Source organism: Annulohypoxylon maeteangense (genome assembly GCF_022496945.1).
Source record: "Annulohypoxylon maeteangense strain CBS 123835 unplaced genomic scaffold GGS22scaffold_38, whole genome shotgun sequence".
Lineage (NCBI taxonomy): Eukaryota > Fungi > Ascomycota > Sordariomycetes > Xylariales > Hypoxylaceae > Annulohypoxylon > Annulohypoxylon maeteangense.
In genome coordinates this window covers 46531-67598 of record NW_025953285.1, presented here as the reverse complement: position 1 = coordinate 67598, position 21068 = coordinate 46531, and the positions used below count along the sequence as shown (strand labels likewise).

At 45.3% G+C, this 21068-nt stretch overlaps 6 protein-coding genes across 6 annotated transcripts; 4 read left to right on the top strand and 2 right to left on the bottom strand.

The window, feature by feature from the left end:
• Positions 1 to 949: 949 nt before the first annotated feature.
• Positions 950 to 2440, top strand: GGS22DRAFT_176677 (periplasmic binding protein-like II). The gene has a single exon (XM_047963439.1). The coding sequence runs from the start codon at positions 1118 to 1120 to the stop codon at positions 2072 to 2074; it is 957 nt and encodes a 318-aa protein (XP_047813679.1). The 5' UTR covers positions 950 to 1117; the 3' UTR covers positions 2075 to 2440.
• Positions 2441 to 2627: 187 nt separating this feature from the next.
• Positions 2628 to 4654, top strand: GGS22DRAFT_176676 (uncharacterized protein). The gene is made up of 5 exons (XM_047963438.1): positions 2628 to 2941; positions 2997 to 3258; positions 3314 to 3355; positions 3440 to 4345; positions 4406 to 4654. Exons 1-5 carry the CDS (start codon positions 2900 to 2902, stop codon positions 4507 to 4509), a joined length of 1356 nt encoding a protein of 451 aa, XP_047813678.1. The 5' UTR covers positions 2628 to 2899; the 3' UTR covers positions 4510 to 4654.
• A 297-nt stretch (positions 4655 to 4951) lies between these two features.
• GGS22DRAFT_176671 (large subunit of L-aminoadipate-semialdehyde dehydrogenase) lies at positions 4952 to 9067 on the top strand. Its single transcript, XM_047963437.1, has 3 exons — positions 4952 to 5405; positions 5481 to 6433; positions 6495 to 9067. Exons 1-3 carry the CDS (start codon positions 5121 to 5123, stop codon positions 8788 to 8790), a joined length of 3534 nt encoding a protein of 1177 aa, XP_047813677.1. The 5' UTR covers positions 4952 to 5120; the 3' UTR covers positions 8791 to 9067.
• Positions 9068 to 9650: 583 nt separating this feature from the next.
• GGS22DRAFT_176669 (glycosyltransferase family 25 protein) lies at positions 9651 to 11214 on the bottom strand. The gene has a single exon (XM_047963436.1). The coding sequence runs from the start codon at positions 10870 to 10872 to the stop codon at positions 9673 to 9675; it is 1200 nt and encodes a 399-aa protein (XP_047813676.1). The 5' UTR covers positions 10873 to 11214; the 3' UTR covers positions 9651 to 9672.
• Positions 11215 to 11607: 393 nt separating this feature from the next.
• On the bottom strand, positions 11608 to 14558 carry GGS22DRAFT_176668 (uncharacterized protein). Its single transcript, XM_047963435.1, has 2 exons — positions 14335 to 14558; positions 11608 to 14029 (listed from the first exon to the last, which is right to left on the bottom strand). Exon 2 carries the CDS (start codon positions 13872 to 13874, stop codon positions 12261 to 12263), a length of 1614 nt encoding a protein of 537 aa, XP_047813675.1. The 5' UTR covers positions 13875 to 14029; positions 14335 to 14558; the 3' UTR covers positions 11608 to 12260.
• A 1333-nt stretch (positions 14559 to 15891) lies between these two features.
• On the top strand, positions 15892 to 19070 carry GGS22DRAFT_193872 (uncharacterized protein; the record flags this gene model as incomplete). The annotated part of the gene is made up of 2 exons (XM_047965430.1): positions 15892 to 18681; positions 18744 to 19070. 2 exons carry the CDS (start codon positions 15892 to 15894, stop codon positions 19068 to 19070), a joined length of 3117 nt encoding a protein of 1038 aa, XP_047813674.1.
• Positions 19071 to 21068: the final 1998 nt, after the last annotated feature.

The following is a 21068-nucleotide window of genomic DNA, read 5'->3' as shown; positions in this document are numbered from 1 at the left end:
AAAAATATAAAAAAACTTAATTTAAATTAATTAAAATAAATTTTACTCGTTTATTATTAAATTTAATTTTTTTAATTTCGTTATAATATAATAATTTCCGGAGTTTAAATATTATTTTTTTAATTAATTAACGACGTATTTTATTTTAAATAATTTTAAATTAATAATCGCGTTATAATTTATTTATAATTTAAACGATAACTTAAATTTTTATATACGTAAAATTAAAAAATTAAAACGCGCGATTAATTAATTTAAAGTTTTTTTACGAAAAATAAATATAAATTTAATAAATTTTTATAATAATAATAATATTAATATTTTTAAAATTATTAAAATTATAATAAAAATATATTAATATAATTTTAAAAATATATTTTAAACGTAAAATTTAATTTAATTATTTTTCGTAATTAATTTTTTAATTTTTAAAATTTATTTTTTTTAAATACGAAAACGTTTTAAAAAAACGATTAAATTATATTTTATTAAATAAACTATTTTATATTTTTATATATATATTTTATATATTTTTATTATTTCGCGTTATACGCCACGTTTTTCCATTAAAAAAAATATTATTATTAAAATTAATATATTATTTATATTTAAATTTTAAAACACTTATAAATTATCGCGCAATTAATTTAATCGCGAATAAGTTATTATTATTATTATTATTAAAATGAGAAAGGTTTTAACCTAACCGTACCTTAAACTACGTGCTGTATAAGGTGTGGGATGGGTCTGATTGGTCGAAAAAAGGTGTGGGGGGGGGAGTACAACACCTTTTACAGCGTACGTAGGCTGAGGCCACCTGAGATAAGGCGTATTATGCGGAATAACACTTATTTTCGTATTACGCGAGCAATATCGCTCATTATTAAAATAATAAAACTTTCAAAATCATGGCAAATGTTACCCCGGTAAAACTCTAACAGCCTAATAGATTTTATTTAACAGGTCGTGTCATTTTTAATGATATATTCCTTTCTCCGCATCTCATGTGTTCAATGGAAACATTATAATAACCTGATATGGCAATCGTATTCTAAAATGACCTTCTGTGCAATGGATATTATAATTACTTGTTGTGAACATTTACATCAAAAACATTATGATGCGTTTATTAAGTATTATCCATGCTGTCATCTTTTCCGCAGTTTTAACTGCCCCCTTAATACACTCGCTGAAGATAGCAAGCGCACTAGGGGTACTGGAATGGACCCCCGAGCTTATCGCAAAGGAAGATTACTTCAAAGGAGACGTTGATATTGTAAATGGTGGAATCGCCAGTCTATACAGTGATCCGACAGTAGATCTTGGGTCGAATTCCGAGACTCAGTTGCTCCTACAGTTTGGATCTCACAAAAACCTTCGAACCATTGGCACAGTGGCGGAAGTTTATTATAGAATTGTCGCCAATAGGAAATCTGAAATCAGCTCTCTTATGGATCTTAGAGGGAAAAGAATTGGCGCTGTTAGGTCGACATCGTCTGAATATTTTATTCAGGTATATCTTGCTACAGTTGGACTGAAACCAGCGGACTATACAATCGTTAATGGACTCGGATGTCTCCAAGAACCCTGCGGTGCCGGCACTTTCCCTACTATGCTGAGAGATGGGAAGATTGATGCCATCGGGATGTGGGAGCCGTCGGTACAACTTGGCGCGGATGCCCTTGGGTCTGATGCAGTTGTCTTCGGAGGTAATCAAACCACTTATCGAGAAATATATAATCTTGCTACTACAGCCGAGAAACTCAACGATGCGAAGACGAGGGACGAAATTGTCCAATTCTTAAGGGCCTTGAAGCAAGCAGAGAATATTTTCCGGAGCGATCCCCAGAAAGTCATAGATCGGGCCGCAGAAGCCGTCAAGACCAATGGCACTCTCTTAGAGGCAGTATGGCCAGTTCATAGATGGGATGTGCATATACCATCAGATATGTTGGACGTATTAGTCGACGAGGATAAGTTTGTGGCCCCCAACAGCGGAAGACAAGCCCTTCCAAGAGAGAGTATCGCTACTCTCATAGACTCGAGCGTCTTAGATGAAGCTCTTCAGATTTGAAACGTACGCCGGGAAGCACTTTTCCCCATAGTGCTGCTATGGCGATGTGGTTATTAAGGTCCTTTCTGAGAAAGGGAATATATATGATAATGCAGTCGCTCTCGAGTATGCGGTGCACGCAGTTCCACTTCAAGTCGCTGCCATGATTACGGTCGGATATCGAGATCTCGAAGTGCAAAATTGGTCCACGTAGGACCCAAGAAACATTTAATAAGAAAATACTCTTGGTTGATTTTTTTGGGGTCGGCACCAGGTTTATGCGGTATTTGCATGAAGCTATTTCACACTTGAGCAAATGATTAATTTACTTGAAGCTGCTAGTGGTAGGATGCCATTTATGGCACGGGTTTACTATGTATACATGTCACGTTAACCCATCTGGTGAATGGTGAACTACCTAGTAAATTACGAATGACCTTGTCACCGATCCTTAAATCCACATGGAAACAATCATCTCACTCGGATAGGGATTACCTAAAGACCTGCCGCATTAGCTTCAGCATTCAGCGTGAGTTGTGGGGGGGATCGGTAGGCGTAGGATGCAGGATCCCATTAGAGGAAGGTGTTATTAATTACAGAACTGAGAAGGGGCATTTAAGCGTACAAAGCCACACACACGGGCTTACACGATGCTGCTTCATTGGCCCGACCACCATGAACGTCCTCCTTAGTTAATCGGAGTACTTTACCTCCCTCGTGCTCGAGGCAATGTCTAGCATTACAAAATCAAGATAAGACCATGAGAGCCGCCAGCCCGATCTTGACTTCTTGCTCACCCAAAAACCGACAGTATTCCATATCGGTAATAAGGGATTTGTAGGCATCATGGAGCTCACTCTGCTAGCAATTGCAGCTACAGGATTCTTGGTTAGTATCTTGATGCCCCCACCGGCTCAACGAGTTAACTGATGAAAAGCTCCAGCTCGTCCCACCTGGCCATTGCTTGACACAGCGGACCACAGACGGAATATCTAGCTGTGGGAGTGCTTGGATTCCTAGGGACGATGTCACGATTGCTCAAGGAACCGATACGCGCAGAGGCTTTAGCACTACGGTGCATACCTTTTGCAGCGCGGCGGATGGGCAGACGGTGCAGCCTGGTGGGTATCTCTCTATGGCAACGGGAGTCTACCTTAACGGGGGTAAGGATCCGGCGACATACGGGATCATGGGATTTGTGTATTGTATGTCCGCCTCATCAAGAAGCCGTGTCGTGCCCGAGTCTAACATCCGATGCAGTTGAGGTCCATAATAAAGAAAGCTCAGATCATACTATCTCATGTCAGTCCCACGATTTACCGCCCGCTTATATATATATATATATATATATGTATATACATATGGTTCGCTGCTGACCTACACTAGCTGATAGCTGTCAAACCTACCTCTTAGCGTTGGGTGCAGATGGAGGCAACTGTTCCGGAAATACTAATCATGATACGAAAGGTGGCACCTGGCAAGTTGGGAACAATGGCGTCTCTTACCACGCCCTCGCCAACGAAGCACCGCCCCAGCAAGATGCGGTTGATAAATTGTTCTCCGGCGCTGCTTTAAAGGCGCAAAATGCCAATAAAGGCTCTGGGCCACCTTTGAATCCTTGGCCCCTGGATTCTTTAAAGAGTGTGAAGCCTACAAACTGCCATAGTCATAACGACTATACCCGAAACATACCGATCTACTCGGCTATGAGCGCGGGATGTATTGGAATCGAGGCTGACGTGTTCCTCTCGAGCGGAGATGTTATTATCGGCCACGTCCTTCCAACACCCGGCAGGACGCTGAAAGTCCAATACACGCAACCGCTACGAGATATACTAGACCACAACAATGGGGGCTCTCCGGGCAGCAACGGGTTATACCAAGCCGAACCTAGACAGAGCGTCACATTACTGGTGGATTTCAAGACTTCCGATGCCGGGACCTTGGATGCCGTCGTGAAGGCTCTCCAGCCACTTCGGGATGGAGGTTACCTGTCTCGCCTTGAAGGGGGTAAATTCGTCGAGAGACAGATTACTGTGGTAGCTAGTGGAAACGCGCCTTTCGATCGAATCAACTCCGGTGACGGTGTGCCTGACCGAGATGTATTTTACGATGCCAAGGTCGACCAGTGGGACTCTAAATTCGCCAGCACGAACTCTTACTACGCGTCGGCCGACTTCAAGGACGCGGTTGGGAGTCCCGGAAGCGTAGGTGCGTTTAGTCAGGACCAGAAAGATAAAGTCCAATCTCAAGTACAGAACGCTCATTCGGCAGGGCTCAAAGTTCGTTATTGTGAGTTCGGTTTAGAGTGGCGTCCTATATCGTTACTAAATATGCTGACATACTATACAGACAATCTACCAGGAGATTATATGTGGGAGCCGCTGATGCAGCTTGGCGTTGATCGGCTGAACGCTGACGATATGTACGATACAGCAAGACTTCCTCGTGTCTAACGAGATTAAAAGGTAGATTGTACATAATATTACATACCTTATGTACGAAGTAGGGCACGTGCGATCTACTCATTGATGAATAGACTACTAGATACTGGGTATAGTGTAGAAAGTTGAAGTTGTAGAAATTGACATCAAAGTACTATGTAGATACCTATCTGCCTATGTACCTGAGTTAGATGGTTTTAAGTTTAAATGTTTGATCTATTTAGTACCTACTCACTCCGCTCTCGGAACTATACTTAGTCACCTAGTACCATACAGCATTGGTACAACATTGAATACAAGCATTACGGAGGTGATGTACAACTACGACAAGAGCTTGGTACCGTAGTTACCTGGTACCTGCCACCCCGGTCTACCTAAGGTAGGTACATATGTAAGTACATATACCCAGTAGTAATTACCCCGCTACCCCCACCACCTCTAATATTTTTTTTTCTGTGATTCATTCTATGAATGTCATCATATTTAATACATACCTATACTCAGTACGTACCGAGTTGGCTAAGTTACAGCTCTTGCAACATTCTTCCGATATCAATCTCTGTTTTCTTCTCTTTAAAAACTCATTTTGACGCCCCCAGAAGCCTCTAGGGCATAACTGCGTTATGGCCCTCCTACCTGACCCGACTGTCGATCTTGACTGGTCAGGCTATGCGGGTTCAATTCACGAACGCTTCCGCGCCCAGGCCGAGAATCACCCTGATAGAACTTGTGTCTTAGAGACCAAGTCGTCTACACATCCCGAGAGGTGCTTTACTTATCGCCAAATATATGAAGCTTCTAACACCCTAGCCTGGTATCTTCACAATGCCGGTATCACAAATGGCGATGTAGTGATGATCTGGGCGCATCGTTCCGTTGATTTGGTTGTTGCCTTCATGGGTACCCTGGTATGTCAGAAATATATATATCCATGTACTATGTCAAGCCTCATGGTATAGCTAACATTGTTGCTTTAAATGAAGGCGTCCGGTGCCACTATGACTGTCCTGGATCCTGCGTATCCTCCGGCTAGGCAGAAGATCTACCTCGAGGTATCTCGGCCACGTGCCTTAATCAAGATTGGCCGTGCAACCGATGAGAACGGCCCCCTGGCAGAGGTAGTGCAAGACTATATCGACAAAGAGCTTGAGCTGAAAGCCCAAGTCCCTGAACTACGCCTCATCGATGGCGGCGGCCTCTTCGGAGGCCAGGTAGGCGCCGACGACATTTTTAATGATGTCAGGGGCCTTGCATCATCGCCACCTAATGTGGTTGTTGGCCCTGATTCAAACCCTACCTTATCTTTCACATCTGGAAGTGAAGGGCGACCGAAAGGAGTCCTTGGTCGCCATTTTAGTCTGACGAAGTATTTCGACTGGATGGCCGAGCGCTTCCACCTGTCATGCGAGAGTAGGTATACCCTGCTCTCCGGTCTTGCACACGACCCTGTACAGAGAGACATCTTTACGCCTCTGTACCTTGGCGCTCAACTTCTTGTCCCATCCAAAGAAGATATCCAGCACGAGAAACTAGCCGAGTGGATGCATGAAATGAAGCCCACCGTAACCCACCTCACTCCCGCTATGGGTCAGATTTTGGTCGGCGGTGCTACAGCCGAATTTCCCAGCTTGGAACACGTCTTTTTCGTTGGCGACGTACTAACGACTAAGCAGTGCCGCTCTCTTAGGCAACTTGCAGTAAATGCGAACATTATCAATATGTACGGAACTACCGAGACCCAGCGTTCAGTCAGCTACTTCGAGGTCCCGAGCCGTGCGAGGGATCCCGAATTCCTATGCAAACTTAAGGACACAGTCCCGGCAGGGCAAGGAATGCAAAACGTTCAGCTCCTAGTCGTCGATAGGGAAAACCGAGCCCGAGTTTGTCAAGTCGGAGAAGTCGGAGAGATCTTTGTTCGGGCTGCTGGCCTTGCTGAGTGAGTTGGTTCTGATTGAACATATATATTCCTGCCGCTTTGCTGACCATTTCTCTTTCAGGGGTTATTTAGGTGACGAATCTTTGAATGAGCAGAAGTTCCTGACGAACTGGTTCGTTGACAACGAGAAATGGGTTGGGGCTGACAACAAGACGAACAAGAATGAGCCTTGGCGACGTTATTACAAGGGACCAAGGGACCGGCTTTACCGTACAGGGGATCTAGGACGTTACCTTGAATCTGGAGACGTAGAGTGTACTGGCCGTGCTGATGACCAAGTCAAAATTCGCGGGTTCCGCATTGAGCTCAACGATATCGACAGCAATCTCAACCAGAATCCGTTGATCCGAGACTGTAAGACTCTCGTAAGAAGAGACCGCAACGAGGAACCGACTTTGGTGAGCTACCTAGTCCCCGAAGCAGCCGAGTGGCGACGTTGGCTTTCTGCTCGGGAGTTGGATGAGGTAGAAGATGATGGTGTCGAAATGGGGCCTACCCGTGTTTTCCTCAAGAAGTACCGGAGTATGCAAACCGAGGTACGAGATCACTTAAAGTCTCGACTACCTACTCACTCAGTCCCGAGCATCTACATCGTACTAGACAAACTTCCTCTCAACCCTAACGGTAAGGTTGACAAGCCTAATCTTCCATTCCCAGACGTCACAGAGATTGTCGAAGACGCCTCCGATGAAGATTTAAGAAGTTGGCAATCGTTGACTACCGTCGAGAAAGCTGTAGCCCAAAAGTGGGCTGACCTCATCCGGGGAATTAACCCGAAAACTGTCCGACGGGACAACAACTTTTTCGATTTGGGTGGGCACAGTCTATTGGCCCAGCAATTCCTTCTAGAGGTCCGCAAAGGCCTAGGCGCGGATGTTTCTATCAATAGCTTTTATGAGCATCCGGATCTAGCTAGTTTTAGCTCCCATGTCGAGAAGAGGATCCGGGAGGCTGGTAGCACTGAAACCGGTCCTAGCGACGTGCAGGAGGGCGATCCGGTGTATACAAAATCCCTAGATGAATTAGCGAGTCAATTGCCTAAAAGATATCAAACTGCTGACGCCAAGCCAATTGGTATTCCCGGACGGTCGACGATATTTCTAACAGGAGCAACCGGGTTTTTAGGATCGTATCTCGTGAGGGATATCCTCGATCGGACAATTCATGACGTCAAGTTGATCGCACACGTTCGCGGTGCCAAGGACTCGAATGCGGCACTCCAACGACTTCGCCGTTCCCTGCAAGGGTACGGCCTGTGGAATGATGCCTGGCTAACAAGATTGAGTGCTGTCGTGGGAGATCTATCCAAACCCCAGCTCGGCGTTGATGATTTAACATGGCAGCGACTATCCCAGGAAGTCGATGTAGTGATCCATAATGGGGCTACTGTACACTGGATTCGAAAGTACCAGGACATGATGGCTTCCAATGTGCTGTCGACAGTCGATGCGATGAAGCTCTGCAACGAGGGGAAGGCGAAGGTCTTTTGTTTCGTGAGCTCTACCAGCGTCCTCGACACAGATTACTATATCAACTTGTCAGAAGAGCAGACCAGGACAGGGCAGGGAGCCGTGATGGAGATCGATGACATGAATGGTAGCCGTACTGGACTTGGCACGGGTTACGGACAAACTAAGTGGGTATCAGAGCAACTTGTTCGGGAGGCTGGACGACGAGGTCTCAAAGGATCGGTGGTTCGGCCAGGGTACGTGCTAGGTGATTCTCAGACGGGCGTCTGCAATGTGGACGATTTCCTGATCCGAATGCTGAAAGGGTGCATACAGCTCTCAGCACGCCCCCGCATCATCAACACCGTCAACGCCGTTCCTGTGAACCACGTCGCGCGAGTAGTAGTTGCCGCCGCTCTGAACCCTCTTCAAGACGGGGTTGATGTAATTCACGTGACTGCCCACCCGCGTCTCCGCATGAGCGAGTATCTATCGATACTAGAGTACTACGGCTACAAGGCTCCAGAAGTCAGCTACGACTCCTGGAAAGACGAGTTGGAGAAATTCGTGTCGGCTGGTGCTCTCGAGAAGGATCAGGAGCAGCATGCACTCATGCCTCTAGCGCATTTCTGTATGAATGATCTGCCAGCAACTACCCGCGCCCCGGAGTTGGATGATAGGAACGCAGTCTCAGTCCTGAAGGCGGACGCAGAAAGGTGGACTGGAGTAGACGAGAGTTCTGGGTACGGAATTGCCAGGGAGGACGTGGGAAGATATCTCCGATATCTAGCTGAGATCAAGTTCATTAGCTTACCGACTGAGAAAGGTAGGCCTTTGCCAGATATCAGGGCAGATATAGTACAAGCAAAAGCAGTGGGAGGCACGGGAGGTCGTGGGGGTGCCCCTTAGCCTACGGCATTCTGCACTCCTACAACCAGGCCATACGCCGCATGCATGACAGGAGTTAAATAGGTCATCGGCTTGGGGGAATGGCGAATACACGGAAAAGCTATTTGATTTATTTGTATTAAGCCCACTAGTGACTATAAAATTACCGCCCAGAGGGAGAGCTTAGAATATGGGTAACTCCTATAGAAGTTGAGTTGATAGTATCCGGGACTCTCGTTCTACCAAATCAATGTAAATAACATGTGAACTCGTTAAGCAGATTATATATACATTTATCATGCATAATATTATTTTGACGCGGATTAACTACCTAGGTTCTAGGATAAGCAGAGGCTATTCGGTAGACTATGTTCGTTCGCCAAGTACATAAAGCACCTTGTTTCTACCGTTTCATACGCTTTTAATCGCTGAATCACCACTTGCCTAGTTACTAGAGCTTTACCTTAAAAAAACTCCATTATGGTATAGGTGGCCATGTGCTTGAGAAATATGTTTTAATAGCTCTATCGACTTGTCAATTTTAGAAAGCATACAGACGATCTGTGTGTTATTTTTTAACCCCATGCTTCGAGAAGACGGATGGCGGAGTCGATAGGTACACATCCCCCTTGGTACGGCTAGCGTAGGGTCGGTCTGGCAGTTTCACTTTGCAATATGTAGTAGCCAAAGGCTGAAATTTGGTGCTGCCATATATAGTTTACAAGAATAGGTACTCGCGTGTGCCTGTTTTATAGCAATACGGTGGGTTCTCTGCTTCAAGACTTCATCATAGACCTGCTGGGTCTCGTAACGTCATATTCTAATGACATGTATCATTCGGTCTGGAATTCTACACTCTGTGGACATAATAGTTTCGTGTTGGCCTGGTATTAAGTTGAATCTCTATTCATACTGGGTTTCTATCCTAGTTCCCATGATCAAGTTCCTAATGTTATTTCTTGCACTCCACACAATATTCTCGGTCATACCCTTTTCACGAATCTGACCGTCTTTAACTGTCTGGATATCGCTGTCACCATTGACGAGACCTCTGGCTTTGTGGTGGAAGAATATAGGTGGCGTGACGCTGATACATTTTGCGTCGAGTCCCCGGTCGCCGGCCACCGCAGGATCTTCGACGCCCCACGTTGAAACTGCTCGTCTGCATAGTCCAGCTAGAGCGTTATCAAACGGCCCTGTCAAGTGATCTACCGACAGGTCAAGGAGAACTTTGCGAGCTCCTTGCTGAGAGAGCGCGTACGCGAAAGTGCAGATGGGAGCACCCGTGATGTGCACCCAACGTGTATACTCGGGATAATCTACAAAGTTGACGAGACCAGTAACTCTGTCTTTCGGTGGTACGGTAGAATCTTTCTCGATGACGAACTTCCGTGACATATATTCGATGGCAGGGGAATTGTCAGGTTTTTCTATGTTCTCGTCCAAAGTTTCGGGGAAAACCTCCCCACAATGCCCAAGCCACATTAGATCCCAGTCGTCTCCGTAGGGGGAGTTGGGCTTCGAGGCAGATGAGAGAAGGGCTCTAGCGCCCTGAGCAACCCTCTCCAACTGGGGCTTTAGACGCACATCCCAGTCCATGTCGTCTTCCATGATCAGGGCTGAGCTGATGTCTTCTGATATTATTTTGCGAACTGCGTTCATATGCCCTCTCCAGCTTCCTAGATTTGTTTCCCAGAGCTTCTTTCGATCTGTTCCAAACGGCACAGCTTTATCCGGGATGGTCTCTCCCTTCACACCATCAACCCACTCAACACGGAACCCGGTCAAGGAGCTAGTAAGTGCGATGGCATCGCGTTTGTCGGACCGCTCTGGAAGACCGACGATCAAGATCTTCTCAAAGCCCAGGGTTTCGTTGGTGACCCGATTAATATCTACGGGAGAAGAACTGCCCTTGTAATCCTTGTCATAAAACCGATCAATCTTCCTTGAAGAGGATGTTGGCGGGGCGTAAAGAGCGCCGTGGCCAATAGAATGAAGACTGAGACGTGCAGGCCGCGGTGCAAATATGAGGAAGCAAGCTATGAAGAAGAATGTGCCAAGGCCAATGACGATGTGCCTCTGTGGTTGACGAAGTGTCCCCATTTTAATGGACCGTACTTATTGACATAAGGCTGTGTGACCACGAGGTGATTATTTATAGATTTACGAATGCGACGTCGAAAAATTAAGAGTTGAGGTAGGAATAGAAACCTGGGGCCCCGAGGAATAAATGAAATGAATATACATCAAACTGTTTGGCCTGAGGTGGAGAGGAGGATGTTGTAGATTAGAATAAGGTCTGATTTCCGACTTCTAATTTTTGATAGACGTTTTTTTTAACTAAAGGTGAATGCTAATTTCAACAGGTGTATTAATTATGTAGAGATGAAAGATATATCGTACGTGGTGGATCGTCTAGTTATCGTCTTAGGTCATCTTAATCTTGTCAGGCTTTAGGTTTTTGAGGGGGCAACATGGTGAGAGGGAGGAGGTACCGAAATAGGTATACGTCTATGTATGTATATACCTATGTATTTGGTACCCAACATTCAATGTCTGAAGTATTTCTTTATGTACATATCTGTGTAGGTACCTATATGTATCTTACATATGATATTCCTAGTGCTTGTTCTACCAACGCAGGGCTGCTTCTGCTTAGGTACTCTTTAAACAAAATGACTACATACATACCTAGATATACATGGGTAGATAAAATACATACTTACATATGTAGGTATAATCATACACATACAATGTCTTGTACTAATTACCTACGAAGACTCTAACCTATGTCCTTAGGGAACTCACATTGCTAACATGTATGAGACTAAAGTCAACTGGGGTGCAAAGATTTCAGTTATACCTAGTTCTCTTATTCTAAGCGCCTATGGCGCGTACATGCGAGCCTTCCACACCGCGAAAAGCATCTCGCAACAAACCAACCCGTCTCGATTGAGTAACCCCAACCAACGGGAATGCTTTTCCATGGTCGTAGAAACACCACCCCGCCAACCACGATCCGGAAATAACCCTTTTCAACTTGTGTCCATGTAGTTCTCATCGGTGTTAAACGTCAAACCATGCTGTCTAGCCTTGATGCAATAATAGCTGCGAAGCAAACATCTTTCCGATCTGATAGGCGTCCAAGATCAAATTTGATTGATCTGTAGATATATGTTGGTACAATGATTGTATTTCCTTTGCAGAGGTCTACTCTGCAAACCTAGAAATATGTGACCTCAATTGGAATACCTACGTCACCAAAAATGCGGACAACCGTAATATACCGAACGCCTGGGAATGCCCGCCAATACGAATGGCAACCGAACTGCAAGGAAAAAAAGATCGGAATGCACATGCTTGTAGAAATGTACAATCCGCGATTGAAGTGCGTGTCAAGTAGTAGTAGAATCTTAGCCTTCATGTAGGCGTATAAAAAATAACGGAGTCCACTTCCGTGGTCAAAGCCACGAGTCGGGTAAGAACAGGATCTAGACAGGAAACTCGCCTGTCTTCATCTGAAGCTCTTCGAGAAACTCATCCAGGTAGATGATTCTAAACTGACCAGAGTATTTTCCGGAAAACTCCGCATTAGTCCAGGCAGACGAAATTGAATGTTTCCATGTGACCAACTCAAGTCTCCAACCATTTTCTAGTGCTTGGGTTGCGTAATGTAGGAAGCCATTAGAGAATTCAGCTTCTGCTGCGTCTCCGGTTGCCAGTACCATGGTACCTGGACGCGATATATGATCCCACATGCTGTTCATCATATTGAGATGGAGGTTCTCGTCCACGCCTTGCTCTCCATTTCGAACCTCGTAGGTCGTAGCTAACGCATCATCCCCAGTAGACTCTCCCGTGCTAAGGTCGTGTACATCATGGGAAGTGGCTTTGGGTGATTTTCTACCCCTTCGCTTTAACTGACTTGGCTTTCTTGTTTGCACACGGCAGAATATGTTCATCCCGTACTGTAGCTCCTCTGCCTCTGAGAAGTACGGCGGCCAATACTTCCGGGGGTCGTCAGCAGAATATCCGGGTGTAGATCCAGCCAGGATTCTCTTGTGCACAGCTCTTCCCCTTTCCATCAAGACAGCGAATGTCTTGAACGAGAATACTGGTGCAGGCATTCGGTGGCTCTGGGGAACACGTCTTGAAGCCTTGATTGCGTCGCAGAAGCCAATGAAAATATTGGATATATCCACAAATAAATGTAGCTTGGATTCGTTACTTGGATCAACTAACCGGTCTATATCCACATGCTTCGTCACCTTCCAATGAAATCGATGGCGAACGGCTGAAGCGGTATCTGGGTAGGTCGGATGCATACTAGAATGCAAGTCATCAGGTGTATACAACGTATAACCGTCTCCCGGTTGATTCATGGTAACTGGAAAGAACGCTTTCTGTGACTGGCTCGTACTGTCCTGGGAAGCGTCTGAGGCTGTGGTAGCGTAAACTGTCTCTAGAGCATCAAGGAAGTCCCAGTATTGATACCTCTTAGCTGTCTTCTTCGTATCAGACAAGGATAATGTCCCATTGAGAAACCACTCAATAATCTTATTTAGTGCCGAGTCATTACGCAGTCTTGATTCCCGTATGATACTAGCCAATCGGATGTGAGCTGGTGTCGTATGAACTGGAGGCGCAAGAGGTGAGGCGGCCGGAGGGATAGATGATAGGCGAACGCCATGACAATTGTTGGTATTTATTGTGGGGAATAGCAGAGGTTGTGCTCGAATAGACGTTGGTGAAGATAGCCCATAGGATTGAGAACAGAAAGTTGATACATTGTGGTTGTTTCTGCCAAATCCAGGTGCTTTGAGTTGCTCCTTAGCGCCATGGCTCTGGCTGATACTCAAAGATTCAACAAATGAAACCGGCGTAGTGATGTTGGTACCCGGTGAGGTTTCTGAAGTAGTAGAGCTTGAACTGTTTCTATCGTAGATTCGAATAATGGTGGCAGTAATGTCAGGCTCCTTATCCGTTGCACATGGATGAGATACGCCGTTGAGGACCTCGCTTAAGCCATCCCCGAGTCGAGGCATCGACCTTCGCTTAACTACCCGGGACCCGTTTGGGCCGGGCTTCTGCGGAGTTGCTTTCATTATTTGAATCTGGGTTGAGTAGTATGGAATTCCAGTCTTGCGTTCCTTCAAAAGCCACCTTTGATCAGAGACGAAGAGAAGGCACTAATGGTTCAAATGATTGTTTATGGACTTGAATCGATAAATAATCAACTGAAGGCTGATTTGAGAAGTGTCTGTTTGGTGTTAATGTGTGTTGTTTGCTGGAGCCGCGAACCATGTATATGAAAGCATAACAGGGTTGATAGGGATGTAATGGATGGAGATGGGTGGATGAAAATGTAAGTTGGATTTGGAGAGGGAGGAGAGAAAAGTAAAGAAATGCGTGATGTACGATGTACGACTTATATGGAGGCGACAAATTGAGTACTGAATATTAGATATGAGGACCTGAAGTGGTAGAAAAAGACATGACGGTGCACCAAATGAAGGAACAGCAGTATGTGGGTAACAGGTTAAGTACAGGATTAGGATGACTTACCTGTGGAAAGCGTTGCTAGATGACAAAAGCGACGGTCAGGCGGATCTCTCTTATTAGAAATGTCCATTCTGGGGATGGAAATTTTAAGGCAAAAGATAGCAAAAGAAGTCGAGAGTGTGTAAGAACGAGAGAGTGAAATTTATTTGGTGGCTGTCAATTGTGGATGTGGGATTATTTACGATAATAATAAGTGTTGGTATAATGGTTAATGGTTAACATGGTCGATGACGAGGTTGAATATTTAGGTAAGCCTCCCGTAAGTGGGTAGTAGTAAGTTATCAGGTACCTAACCTATTCTGGATGCCAGCGAACTTTAAAAACCCCGTTAGTATATATTTTGCAGGAATTCATTTAAATGTTAAAAGCACACCTGTGGATACAAGTATGTACTTAAACGTATATGCATTATTATAATATTTTCGAAATTTATTAAAATATAAAAATTTATAAATTAAACCATTTTTAATATTATAAATATTTAATTTTTCGATTAATATTTTATATATATTTCGAGTTTATTAATGTTAAATTAAAAACGTAATAATGAATTAAAGTCGCATTCGCGGGGAAAAACCGCGGTACATGCATTTCAATGCAACTTTTTTCACGTTCGTTTAAACGTTTAAACTTTATAATACCGTTATTAAAACCATTATACAAACGGCCCCGCATATTATAAATATCTAAATTCCGTTCTAATATTCCGTTTTTCCCTATATACGTGTACTATTCAAGCGCGAGCCGACAAGTAATTAACTGAGAAGGAAAGAAGGAACGGCTGCACTAGTTCGATCGAATCGATCAATTCCCTGTCTACTGCTACCAAGTTCCAACTTTACCCCGGTCGGTCGAATTTCACCTTTAATCCTCCCACCTTCAACGACAAGCTTGGTGGGCGACTAAGACGGCATTGTTCGAAATCCCTTTCGCTGCTATCACTACCCACCGTTACTACTATCACTCTTCGTCGACACCGTTAGAGTTTACCAACCGATATCTATGTTTTAGCGAAATTATTAGCAAAGCCACTACCATCTCGCACATCGATTCGAATCTCCCACCGACTGACGGCCATTCCTAGTATCGGTTGTACTTGCATATATAAAAACATCTTGAGACACCAGATTCAAGTCCAAATGTTTCCGTCCATCGAATTTAATACTTACCGCCTATTCAACAGTTCGTCACTCATATACCGCTGCACTGGTCTAGCCTAGAGATACTGTCTGGATGAAGTCCGTTTCCCTCGCTGCTCGTCTACAGCACACGAGCAGCAACGCTATCTTCTGGAGTATCTTGCTCAACATCGTCTAGTTATCCAAATATACGATAGTTCCCTACAGGCAGAGTCTTAATAGCCTTAACATCTGTCGACATATCCGCATATGGTGGAATTCAATCGTCGACCATATTAATCGACTCTTTTGCTTGTCTATTCGTCACTCAGATCAAACACGGCTACCGCATCCGAATCCTATTATTTTGAGGCGGTTTGTGTGAGGAATTCTCGAGGCTTACAACTATTGGGTTACTTGTTGTTAGATAGATGCGGTCACAATGGACAACTTCTTCGGCAACCAGCTTTCCCAAGAGGAGCTGCAGCGCCGCCATGCCCAGCAACGTAGCCAGAGACGCCAAGCTACTGCGTTGAACCAGCCAGTTCAACAGACCCAATATTGTCCTGTAACGGCCGCAAACCCGGATACCTCTATGGTAGGCGCTGATTCTCTTGACGATATCATCCGCAACAATTCTCAGGAGCTCCAAAGGCGTCGGAGTTTGCCGCAGCAATTCCCGGCCCAGATATCACAAGCAGACACCGATCGGAGAATGTCCATGATGGAGTTTGGCAGTAGCGATCCTTCCTTTAGGGATTATCAATTCGGGGTCATGTCAAATTCGTCAGTCGATGCTATGAACACCGGCTTTCCCAGTCTCAACACCAATATTACCTTGCCAGGTACTTCGGCAGGTTTCTCTTCCCCAACCATGCTTGCCGATGAATTTTCAACGCTATCACCGGACATGGTTGGCAATATGATCGCCTTCTCCAACATGAATATGGGCCAAATGGGTTCTGATCCTTCCATGAACATGTTCACATCGGCGACTACGATGTCTACCGCATTTCCGTCAAACTCCATGGATGGACTGCCAACTGAATTTAACATCGACTTGTCGGGTGAAAATACCGCTATGGGCACCGTTCCACATCACTCCGGTGCTGGCATGTCGGTAGATGCCGGCGATGATAGTTTGATGCACACTTCTCCCCAATTTTCTCCGTCTCACCAACATGGCCAACCAACGAATCTTAACTTGGATACTTCTATGAACGGTTTCCAACCTAGTATTTCCCCTCAGTCTTCTTCACAGATCCCGCCCCAGACTCTCGTATCGTCTACGCCCTCATACGAGTCCCCTATGGCTACCACGACTGAGACAACTCCAGAGAGCGGCGCTCCCTCTCAGCCAATCGTATCGGCTAATCCTGCCATGACTTCTCAGCCTGTCAAAGAGAAAACTATTTACTCTAAAAGCGGGTTTGATATGTTGAGAGCCCTTTGGCTCGTGGCTACGCGTAAAAGCCCACAGGTCAATCTCGGCGCAGTCGATATGTCTTGTGCTTTCGTCGTCTGTGATGTTACGATGAATGACTGTCCCATCATATATGTCTCGGACAATTTTCAAAACCTGACCGGTTATAGTCGACACGAAATTGTTGGCCAGAATTGCCGTTTTCTCCAGGCGCCGGATGGCAAGGTTGAAGCAGGCACAAAACGAGAGTTTGTCGACAATGGGGCGGTTTATAACTTGAAGCAAAAGATCGCAGAAGGGAAGGAAGTCCAACAAAGCTTGATTAACTATCGAAAAGGTGGTAAACCTTTTTTGAACCTACTAACCATGATTCCTATCCCGTGGGATACTGCTGAAATTAGATACATCATTGGGTTTCAGATTGATCTTGTTGAATGCCCGGATGCCATCGCCTCTCATCAAGGTCCAGGTACCATGAAGGTCAATTACAAGCATAGCGATATTGGCCAGTATATCTGGACCCCGCCAGCATCAAGCCAATGGGAACCAGAGAATGGCCAAACACTAGGGGTCGACGACGTATCTACCCTGCTTCAACAGTTCAATCCTAAAGGATCCGTTTCTGATTGGCATCGGCAATCATGGGACAAGATGCTTCTTGAGAATGCCGATGACGTCGTCCACGTATTGTCCTTAAAGGGGCTTTTTCTTTACTTATCGCCATCCTGTAAGCGTATCCTCGAATATGATGCTACCGAACTTGTCGGGAATTCTATCTCGTCTATCTCCCACCCCTCCGACATTGTTCCAGTTACCCGCGAGCTTAAAGATGCTACTAATGGGAGTTCGGTGAACATCGTTTTCCGCATACGAAGAAAACAAAATGGGTATACCTGGTTTGAAAGTCATGGCTCGCTGTTTGTAGAGCAGGGGAAGGGTCGAAAGTGTATAATCCTTGTTGGTCGGAAGCGTCCGGTTTTCGCTCTCAGTCGACGTGAGCTAGAGGCCAATGGCGGCATCGGCGACAGCGAATTATGGACAAAACTCTCTACATCTGGCATGTTTCTTTTCGTCTCCGCCAACGTTCGGTCTCTGTTGGATTTGCAACCAGAAAACCTTGTAGGGACCAGTATTCAGGAGTTGATGCGCAAAGAATCGCGCGCCGAATTTGGCCGTTCTATCGAGAAGGCGAGGAGAGGACGTATAGTTACCTGCAAGCATGAGGTACAAAATCGTCGAGGTCAAGTCCTCCAAGCCCACACCGTCATGTATCCGGGTGATGCCTCGGAAGGACAGAAACCAACCTTCCTGCTTGCGCAAACGAAGCTTGTCAAGGCATCTTCACGTACGACGGGACCAGCTGTGTCTGCACTTTCTAGTAGACAAGCTTCTACGGGCCACTCATCCGCTGACCCCAAGACAATGTCCACTTTCACCGTTTTACAAGGAGGCGCCGTACCGGACGAGCAGCGCTCTGGCGTTCTATCCGCAGCCGCGGGCGGCGGTATGGCTCCCGGCAATCAAGACAGGGCTCTCGCCTCAGATGACAATATTTTCGACGAACTCAAGACGACCAGGTGTACCAGTTGGCAGTATGAACTGCGGCAGATGGAAAAGGTGAACCGAGTGCTTGCGGAGGAACTGCATGGGCTTTTGTCCAACAAGAAAAAGCGCAAGCGTAGAAAGGGAGTCGGAAATTTTATCCGAGACTGTGCCAATTGCCATACTCGCAACACACCGGAGTGGCGGAGAGGCCCGAGTGGACAAAGGGACCTATGTAACAGCTGCGGCCTTAGGTGGGCAAAGCAGGTTTGTGGCTCTCTTTCCATGCGTGGGTATTTGTCGTACTCTAAGCTAATGACATACACCAGACAGGCAGGGTCTCTCCACGAAATTCCTCCCGTGGTGGTAACGGCGATGCGGCAAGTAAGAAATCCAACTCGCCCGTCCATTCATCTCCATTGCAGCGCGAGATGCCCACAAATGAGATTACCGAGCAGCCTTCCGAGGCAGATAACAACATGGCGGTGCATAGACCGTCGGGTCCTAACATGATTCCCGGTACCAGCAATATCGGTACGACGCCAACCGGGTCTAGGCCCTTTTCGATGCCTCCCCCAAGTCAACCCCTACTTGGCACCGGTGTTATCAGTAGTGAAATGACAGCTATCCAGGAAGAACGGGAGGTGAGCATGTAGAATGCATGCCTTCGGTGGTGCCATCCTGCTATGGTTATCCTTATTTCTCTTTTCGATTCCGATTATAATTGTGCAGAGATACCATATTCCGCTTCCTATCTCCTTTATTTGTCTTCTCTCGCTTTAGCTTCCCTGTGGCACAACTTCGTGCAGGTGTTCGATAGACGGATCTTAAGGCTTCTACACGAGATACCTACCCTCAATGGGCCATTATTGAGGAGACTGTATGCATATACGCGGCGCCGGCTCTTTTATACGAGTAGGCGTTCTTTGCTTTATTGTTTTTTTTTTCGCTTAGGGAAGTTGCCCTATTCTGCCGATGTCCATTTAAAATCGGCAGGCCTCTTCTTACGTGGACGGCAGATGGAAGGGGGGTGAAAGATTGGGATTCAGTGGCTTGAACCCTATGTGCTTATTATGTTCAAGGGGCTGTGTTTTGGGGAGAATTCGACACGGTTTAAATGCTGCGGGGCATGGCTGGTACGCTATGGTTGCACCGATGTGTCAACGGTGTAACGCATATCCTACGCCTTTTTCACGATGGATGGGTTATTTATCAAGTACACGCTTTGCTATGTTGAGATGACGTACACGAATATGAATGTCAGTTTCTGCCAAGAAAAAGAGAAGAAAAGAAGAAAAGAATAATTTATATGTCGAATTTCGATATTTGGGAGAGAGTCTTGCTACTATAAAAAATCGTGGATATTTTCTAGTGTCGTGATTTTGAATGTGAAGGAGGAGGCTTCTTGATAGATTGGTTAACTTGTTATCGTCTCCATAGATATCAACATTCGCCACAGGGGGGAGCAAAGCCGTTATCCAACACAGACAGCCTTTCCAAGCTAGCGACGTCAACGGATGAACTAGATACGTCGCTAACAACAGCCTGGGCGGTATTTATGATTTGATATATAGGGTTACAATTTGGTAGGTATTACCAAATATCGTCCATCCAGATGGTAGCGAGTACTATATGGGTATTGATATTTACGCTGCTGCGTCATAATAAAAAAATGAACACCTGGTACTCAGGTAGGTATTTCTTATATATTTATTTTCATGTATCGTATCTTTAACCAACTACTTACTTACACATACATATCTATATATGTAGGTGCATACTTGGTCTGACTCGATCACCCGTTGATATAAATTGTACATTGTTTTTCGATTTATACCTAGTTATGGTAGGAATTCGTCATCCCATTATACGGAGTTTAGAACGATCCAATGATTATCTCCCACGGCGCAGTTAATTTGGCGCTTGTTATAAATACAGAATATATTAAAATTGGCCAAGTACCTACATAGTTACACACAAACACACACAAACACACACATTAATAAAAATAACAGTACCAACTTATCGGGCCAATATAAAATGGTAGGTACATGTAGGTAGCTTAAACTTTTGGATTAACATTCTTACGCATACTACTTAACTTACTATGTAATTGTATGTATATATGGTCGGTCGATCGACTAGGATTTACACAAATCTGGCAAGTCGCGCGGGAGATGACCCCTGGAGGCTCTGGATAGGTACCGACGTTTATTGTCGAATCGGCTGCTTCGTCGGCGCCTTTTCGGGATGCGACGCTGTCGATGTTCTCCTGAAGCACTGTAGATCTCGATTATTATGTTGTGAAATCATTAGTTCTATTCTGGTATTCTGGTATTCTGGTATTCTGGTATTCTGGTAATGTTCTGGTAATATTCTGGTATTACATATGATGGGGCAAGTTTCATACCTACCTACCCACTAGCCTGACTGCCAGATGGCGACAGCCGCGCTGCCATGCTGTCGTGTACCTACGTAGAGAGGCATCTATCCTAAATTTAGACAAGTTGTTAATTTAGAGTAGATCGTTTTCTCTGTGCAATGGCTGACATTAAAGATACCCCCATAAGAATGCGGAGGTAACCCCATACTCATACTAACCAAGCTTGGTTCAGGGGTCCAACGTTACATATGTCATCCGACCACGAAACACT

Coding starts and splice junctions, on each gene's coding strand:
- GGS22DRAFT_176669 (XM_047963436.1), bottom strand. CDS start 10,872: ATGGGGACACTTCGTCAACCACAGAGGCACATCGTCATTGGCCTTGGC.
- GGS22DRAFT_176677 (XM_047963439.1), top strand. CDS start 1,118: ATGATGCGTTTATTAAGTATTATCCATGCTGTCATCTTTTCCGCAGTT.
- GGS22DRAFT_176676 (XM_047963438.1), top strand. CDS start 2,900: ATGGAGCTCACTCTGCTAGCAATTGCAGCTACAGGATTCTTG. Junction 2,942..2,996: donor TTGCAGCTACAGGATTCTTG/GTTAGTATCTTG, acceptor GAAAAGCTCCAG/CTCGTCCCACCTGGCCATTG. Junction 4,346..4,405: donor AGGGCTCAAAGTTCGTTATT/GTGAGTTCGGTT, acceptor CATACTATACAG/ACAATCTACCAGGAGATTAT.
- GGS22DRAFT_176671 (XM_047963437.1), top strand. CDS start 5,121: ATGGCCCTCCTACCTGACCCGACTGTCGATCTTGACTGGTCAGGCTAT. Junction 5,406..5,480: donor TTGCCTTCATGGGTACCCTG/GTATGTCAGAAA, acceptor CTTTAAATGAAG/GCGTCCGGTGCCACTATGAC. Junction 6,434..6,494: donor CGGGCTGCTGGCCTTGCTGA/GTGAGTTGGTTC, acceptor TTTCTCTTTCAG/GGGTTATTTAGGTGACGAAT.
- GGS22DRAFT_176668 (XM_047963435.1), bottom strand. CDS start 13,874: ATGAAAGCAACTCCGCAGAAGCCCGGCCCAAACGGGTCCCGGGTAGTT.